Source organism: Leiobunum rupestre, chromosome 7 (assembly GCF_980474605.1).
Source record: "Leiobunum rupestre chromosome 7, qqLeiRupe1.1.hap1, whole genome shotgun sequence".
Lineage (NCBI taxonomy): Eukaryota > Metazoa > Arthropoda > Arachnida > Opiliones > Sclerosomatidae > Leiobunum > Leiobunum rupestre.
The window spans coordinates 32,593,336-32,601,389 of NC_143390.1; the positions used below are offsets into that span (position 1 = coordinate 32,593,336).

Sequence of the window (8,054 nt, forward strand, 5' to 3'; positions counted from 1 at the left end):
ACTTTCTCTATGAGCTGTCATCCACCGAATAATTCCTGATCTTGGTACTCTACTTAATTGATTGTCTGATCGGTGGGAGCACAAGTGCAAGTGTGTACACCTTCCTGCTTCATCTCAGTGAAGAATTCGAAACTATTGCAACGACGTATCTTGGCTTAAATCTTGACTCCATATCCGATTGTTAAATATTTCTGCATCAGAGCGCCTATCTGGAGAGGGAGGGTCCTGGAACGTTTCAAACTGCAAACCGGTCAAGACACCCGCGAGTGCCCCAGATACAAGTGGCAAAAGAAAGAAGCCGTTTCATTCGACAATATACGCCTCAGCAGTTGGGAGCCTCCGTTATGCACATGGCCTGACATCGAATATGCTGTTAATAACGCATCTTAGGCAATGGCAAGCCTAAATGTGTCTGACTGGAATGCCGTAAAACTAATTCTTCGTTACATAAAAGGAACAATATGCTTTGGACTGTTGTTCAACGCTACTAATACACCGACCATCACTCTCTACAGGGATGCTAACTACGGCGGTTGTGAGCAAAGAAGACCATCAACGTCGGGAATCGTTTGTTTGATGGATGCAACTCCCGTCACTTGGGCCAGTCGAAAGCAACAATCAGTTGCCCTCTTTACGACCGAAGCCAAGCTAGTCATCACCATGCTTATGGCACTGGGTGAAAACTCGGAACAACTCCTTCTGCGTTGAGTTTGCAAGTTCTTTCCCCACTGGTTTAAGGGGTTTTCCCCCGAGCTCTTCGGGTTCCCCTTCCATAAAACCTTGTTGAGGTTAACGGTAATAGTTAGTGTAGGGAGCTGTTGGCTTGCGTGGCATGAGGGCTTGCCACCACCCTCCTACGCATTGTAACCCGGCCACATGAATTAAAGGCTTCAAACGTCGCTTGTTGACTTAAACCTAAGCTGGAGGTGCCTTGGGTATTAGCCTAGCTGATTATTATAGGTAAGGACGTAGTCTGGGTTGAAAGAATTAAATCTGCGATCGTTATAAATAGTAACCACTAATTACCAACTTTAGGAATCGACACTGTCGGAGCCACAAACTCATCCGCAATCCCAAGTTTCACAAACGCATAAAGAATATTAATATTCTGGCTGTACAATCTCACGAATAAAGTATTGACGAATACTTATATATAAGTATTCGTCAATACTTTATTCGTGAGATTGTACAGCCAGGAGAAATTGACGTCACCTTCGTCCCGAGCGAGAAACAGCCCACCGACATCCTCACCAAACCTCTGCCTGCCGGTGCCTTCACGCGTCTACGCCAGCAGCTGAACCTCATCGCGTACGAATTTTTTTGATCGAGGGCAAGTGTTGAAGATTACGATAAAAGACTTTCGGCCGTATTCTGCATGACCCCGCAAGTAAGAAGGGAAACGCCTACTTACTTCGGCGCTACCATTCGCCGAGTGCTCACTGATTTCCCTCTTCTTCCCCTCTTGCTTGGCCAATTGAAGGGCTGCAGCGACGTCACTAGTGTGACGTGACTCTTGATAACCCATGTTCCGGAAATAACGTTAAAACACCCCCTACACCAAAATTAAGCGTACAGTGTCATCTAGTGTTATTTTAGGGAAGATAATTTGCAATGCCATCTATTTTTCATTTTTTATTCAAAACTTTTGTAATGCCATCTTCTTACAAACCAAAACGTAATAGCCCTAAGACAATGCCATCTACTTTAAATTTCATTAACTTTAGTACAACATCTTTTAGGATAATAACAATAATTAAAAATAGCCTTCCATAGTAATCTGAATCTTGTTTGAAATTAAAACAGAATATAATTATTTTTTACAATATTTTTATTACATATTCAGGTTTGGTGTACAATTTATTGAATAAAATTTACATAAAAGTACAGCCAACTTTGACCACTCAGTTGCGCGGGAAAAACGGAAGAAGAGCTTCGTGAAGTTACCAACAAGTGACGAATATTCTTTAGTTCTAACAAGAATTATGAAATAGGAACCTATAGGAGTAGCGAACTGGTGATTGTATTATCATTAGCTACTAAGCGGCTGGTGCTCTGTTCCAACAGCCAAATGTAGGCGGTGGTGATATTTACAACTTTTATGTTGCTATAATTGGCTGTATTCAAATAGGGATGGCTCTTAAATCCACTTATGGAAATAACGGCTCACCCATTCGCCATCCCTACAGGTTTTTTTCTCCCAATCACAAAAATAAATAAAGTTTTTTAGTATTGTTTGGAAAATGTGTAGAAATTTGTTAAATAAATACTTGACTCAATTCGGTTTTGTTAAATATTTTCGTAAGCACTAAGCAATTGTTTAAAAATGGGTGATGAAATTCAAATTCAAAATTATTTATTAACTCGAGAGTCATATTAAGATATTTGAGGGCCAAGTCTTCTTGCGACTTATAGCCCTTAATTACAGGATATATGTACAAGAGAGAAAACTCAGTTTAAGCGTAAAAATAAAAAATTATCACAATAAAAAAAAATTATAAACAAGTGTAAAGATAATGAAATAATTAAAATAACATTTTTTTAGTAGAAAAATAAAATGTTAACAAAAGTCGTTATTTAAATATTATAACTAATATAAGACAATTACAGTTAAGCCTATTTGGCTATAATATTTTGGAGTATTGCATTTTTTATGTGTTTTTTAACTGCCGTATACGTATGAAGGTTATTTAGACAATCAGACATTATATTATAGCTTTTTACCCCGAAGTAAAACAATGAGCTTATCTTTTTAGAAGTGTGACATTTGGGTGGGCATATTTGGAAATGGGACCTAGTTACAGTTTCAGTTGTACTTATTTCAAACAATGGTCTATGTGTACTATTCAAATTTTTGTAAATAAAATTAATACAACTGAATTTATATATTTGCTCTATATTTAGGAGCTTACATTTTGCATATAACGGGTTAGATGGACACCTCCAGTTAAGACTATAGATACTTTTAAGTACACGCTTTTGGAATTTTGATATTCTTTTAAGATTATTATTGGACGTATTGCCCCAAACTAAAATACAGTAAGTGATATGGGAATAAAAAAAGCAATAGTATATTTCAAATAAAATGTTTCTGGGAAAAATATCTTTACATTTTGCAATTAGATATGATGAACTTGCCAGTTTTTTGCATAAATAATTGATATGGTTATCCCAGTTTAACCTCTGATCGAACCAGATACCCAAGTATTTGTAACAAGACACCCTTTTAATTTCCGTGCCACTTATTTAAATTTGACATATTTCTTCAGGCACCGTTTTTCCGATATTCGAAAAAATAACGTATTCAGTTTTAGATTTGTTTAATTTTAGGCCATTTTCTTCTAACCGTTTATTTATTAAATCAAGATGTTTATTTGCAGTTAAAATAAGATATTCTAAATTTGAATTTTTGTTTAGTATATCGTATCGTCTGCATAGAGAGTTAAAAGGTCTTCGGCAAGAGTATTTGTTATATCATTAATATATAAATTAAAAAGTAAGGGAGAACATATCGAGCCCTGAGGGACCCCGATGGCAATTGACGCTGGTTTCGAAGATTTACCATTAACTTTCGTGGCACATTTTCTATTAGTTAAATAGCTTTTCAGCCAAGCAAATGCCATGCCTCTTACTCCCAGCCGTTCCAATTTTTAGAGCAGCCATTTATGGGGTACACTGTCGAACGCCTTCGCCAAATCCAGAAAAACTCCGATGCAATATTTTGAGGCGTCTAAAGCATTAAATTATTTTTTTTATAGACAGTGGCAATTGCCAATTCGGTTCCCTTACCAGCTCGAAATCCAAATTGTTGTTCGGAAAGTAATATATGCTTGTCGCAAAATGAAGTTAATCTTAATAGAAAACATTTGTCGAATATCTTGGCAAAAATTGATAGTACAGAAATTGGCCTATAATTGTTTGTGGAGGAAGCGTCACCTTTCTTAAGTACCGGAGTGATTATAGTGTTTTTAGTTGGTCAGGGTAAGTGCCCTTTTCAAAAGATAAATTTATTTGATAAAGCAGCGGAAAAATTAGGTGGTGTATTGCAAATATTATGGGTTTCGGATGAAGTTCGTCTAGTCCCGGCGAGCTTGATGATTTTAGGGTACACACGATTTCTTTAAGCTCAGTTGCAGTAATTGGGTGTAGGGCACAAGTATTGGGATTTTTACCAAAAGTCAGAGGAGAATCGTTGTCAATGTCAGACTTGATAATAGTAGTAAAATGATGGTTCATAGTATCAGGTGGTATTGCAATTGGGGTGTTGTTGCTCGTTTTCGACCTGCCAGTAACAGAGTTAATAACCTTCCATTTTTCTTTACTAGAATTGGCAGTTTGAAGTTTTTTATGGATAAAGTTACATCTCGCGTTCCTAATTTGGTTGTTACAAAAGTTACGAAATTTAGTATAACTGATACGATGTTCCTCTGTTGGGTGGCGCTTGTAAAGTTTATATAGTTTGCGCTTTTTTTTTTAATAATTAATTTAACATTTTCGTTAATCCAAGATTCTTGATCTAATTTTAAAAAAAAATTTTGTATATATATATGCAAAGCGTTCTAAAAAAAATTAAAAGCTTAATTTACATCATGCATATCGTAAAGGCTATCCCAATTAAGCAGTTTTATACTACTCGCGAAATTGTTTATATTATTTACAGAAAAATCTTTTATTTGTATGGTAGTTGGAATTTTTAAGTATACTTCATATGTGAATTCTATCGGTAGGTGGTCGGATATATATCAATGTTTTCCATTGTTTTAGCTTCTCCATCTATATTTGTAAACAAGTTATCTATACATGTACCTGAATTTGGTCTAGTGACATTATGAATACATTTTTTAAGGCCATGACTCGCAAATACGTCAATTATCGCTAGCGGGCACGGGGTGTTAGATAAAAAGTTAAAATTAAAATCTCCAGCTACAATTTTATTAACCTTGGTATTTTTTATGTTGTTTAGGATTTCTTCGCAATATTTCAAGAAAATATCAAAATTAGCAGTGCGAGGTCTATAGATCACAGTAAGTATGTCACCAGAAGGAGAAATTTTTACACGATAACATTCTATATTATCGTTAAATAAACAAATTTCTGATAAGACGATAAATTCAATTCCTAATTTCAGATAGAAACCTACACCACCACCCGTCCGGTTTCCAATACCAGTGAATACATAATTTGGGAGATAAGTAACAAAGTCATTTTTAAACCAGGTTTCGGTTATAGCAAAAATATCAATCTGGCCGTCAGGGAAATGTGAAACAAGCTTGGGGATATTACAGTTTGCACTAGGAACATTTGCGTATACAATTTTCATTGCGTGGGAGAGTAATAAACTAACTAAGGAGTAAATATATTTTATTCAAAGTAAGATTTAATTTTTTGGTTCAACACAATTCTTGGTTTCGTTGTAAAAAAAAATTTGCCCATCTTTAATAAGAGTGAATTGCGATTTAAATTTAGCCATATTGTTACCGGGAGCTTTTATAAATTGTATCGGGCAGTTTCTTGCCTAATCGTATAATCATGTGAAATATAGATTTGTGAGCCTTTAAGTTTGTAAGAATGTTTCATAATTTAATTTTTTAAATTAAGGTTATCCAATTTTAAAATTATCCGCTTGCTTTCACCCCTCCTATATACTTGGTGTGATAGTACATTGATATCAATGCCTAGTAACTCCTTTAAGAGCGTTTGAATTTCATTAGCTAACTGCTCACGGTTTTCCCCGGGTTTTTCTGGGAGGCCAGAGATCGTTACATTACTGCGCCTTTTCTCAGCTTCGAGAGAATCGACCTGGGCAGATAAACTGCTAATTTGTTTGTCTTTTTCATTAAGTTTGGTACCAACTAATTCTTGAAAATTATCGCTATCGAACTTTATAGTGTCTATACGGTCTATTTTATCTTCAAGTTTACCCAGCCTCGTTTCATGCTCGTTTATCTTTTTACACATTTTATCGATTTTATTACATACATTTAGATTGGAAGTATTAAGTTTATCAAATTCTGCCTTATTATCAGATCTAAGTTTCTTGAGTTCATGTAAAATAGCGGGTAGGGTTGTCTCATCAGTCATTTTCGATAAAGTTAGTTAAGTAATTGTCAGTGGTATATTTTTAAGCTTAGATGTAAATTTTTGCAACGAGAGTTTAAGAAAGAGCACCAGCGATAACACTAAAAAAATTAAAGAAGTTCTTATTACCTGCAAAACACATGTACCGATTATTTCAGGTTTCAAGTCGCTGGCGCTCTAAAGTGCGGTGGTAGAGAACTGCTCCTTATATAGGTCGGCCCAACGAATATATTTTTTTATATTTGTTTTTTAGGAATTAGATGATATTTCTTTATCTGGCGTAGCGTCGCTCCAAAAAATCAGTTGATCGTGAATTTGCACGCCGGGAAGACATATAGCGGCTCACTATTTTTTTATTTTCCTCGAAGAGACAAGGTGAATAAGTGTATTTTCTGCAGACTCGCTGTAGGTTCAGGATTGTGGAAAGGAAATGCTCTTGTTGATAGGAAATCTGCAAAACACATGTACCGATTATTCCAGGTTTCAAGTCGCTGGCGCTCTTCATATACTGTGGAAGAAGTGGAAGCCTCTATTCCCCATCTTAAGGAACCCAAATGTGAAGAGCTTCAGCGGCATAAGAGCAGTGCTCATAACTATAAGCCGAACAGTTGCACTCGTGGTTAATCTGCTTTTCTAGCCCCCAAAATTTCCTCATCTGATTTTAAATTAATGGAACAACCTAAAAACTGATGCAAGAAATAACAATACTGGTGGCGGATAATATCCAGACATATTTAAAAATGAACCACTTAAAAGAAAACACTTGTACATATTATTGCATAAATGTCGTACGCAGGAGTACGTTGTAGTATTTACATCTGAATAGGGGCTTTCTGTGAAAAATCTGCAATATTTAAAGAGTGGTAATTATGCGATGAGATAATTGTTAATTGTTACATTCAGCCTTCTGACTGCATCCAGAGAGAGTGAGACGTTCGGACGATTAATGAAGCTTCTGGAGTAGGGAAAATTTTTAACTAAAAAGCAATTGTGATAAAATAAATATTACCTTTAAGTATAATGCTAATGAATTAACTGAGTTTAGTGCTCTTGATTGAAAAATATTCTTGCCAATTGTAACAGGACGGGGGAAATTTTTCAAAGTTCGAAAAATTATGCAAGAGACAGCAGGATAAAATTATATTCCATCGACACATCGGCCCTAACAGTAAATAAAAAACATTACAGTAAATATCATTCGTATTGACGTATTTTTAAGCCCCAGCCCTTGTGGGTTAGGACACTAAGCGAATGTGAATTATTGATGTGCAGAGAGTTCATTCGGTAGTATGCATCTGCAAATAAAAATATTTGTATTTCCAAATTAATAATGTAATCATAATTACAAAGAGTATTGTACCATTGGCTCTCCAATTTTATAATTTTGTACCGGAAAGCCGCATGTGTTTATGAGCGTTACTGAACGTAGCCCAGTTTCGTGGTTACTAGACAAAACACGTTGAAAAGAGCCTTAGCTGTAAAAATTAAAGCCAATTAAAACCTTATGTTCAATGATTGTAACGTACATATTAAATACCTGCTTCTCCAATGATGCGCTTAGCTAAACATTCTCAATTCTATGCTACCTTCGTTTAAAATTTCTACTTCTTCCGCTAAGCCTATCACTGCAATTCCCACGACAGCAGCAATAACTCCCATTGCAGTTTCGGCAAAATTAACTTTACAAATGATATTAAAAATGTCAGACATTTTTACCGGTAGTTGGGAATTCAAAACAAGTAATACGTCACACTTAGCAGCCCTTCAATTGGCCAAGCAAGAGGGGAAAGAAGAGGGAAATCGGTGAGCTCTCGTCGAATAGTAGGGCCGAAGCAAGTAGGCATTTCCCTTCTTACTTGCGGGGTCATGCAGAATACGGCCGTTTATTTATATGTTAAAAAAACATCCACGTTGCGATGTTTTTTCCCCAAGGTTATGTCAGATAAAAATCTGCCTCAAGTGTTTTTGGTTTTATTATA

General features: G+C 35.8%; 1 protein-coding gene across 1 annotated transcript; it reads left to right on the plus strand.

Moving 5' to 3' along the window:
* The first annotated feature begins 393 nt into the window (after positions 1 to 393).
* On the plus strand, positions 394 to 1,324 carry LOC149936085 (uncharacterized). The gene is made up of 2 exons (XM_090153618.1): positions 394 to 669; positions 1,193 to 1,324. The coding sequence occupies exons 1-2, from the start codon at positions 394 to 396 to the stop codon at positions 1,322 to 1,324; spliced, it is 408 nt and encodes a 135-aa protein (XP_090009744.1).
* The last annotated feature ends 6,730 nt before the right edge of the window (positions 1,325 to 8,054 follow it).

Coding starts and splice junctions, on each gene's coding strand:
- LOC149936085 (XM_090153618.1), top strand. CDS start 394: ATGGCAAGCCTAAATGTGTCTGACTGGAATGCCGTAAAACTAATTCTT. Junction 670..1,192: donor TAGTCATCACCATGCTTATG/GCACTGGGTGAA, acceptor GAGATTGTACAG/CCAGGAGAAATTGACGTCAC.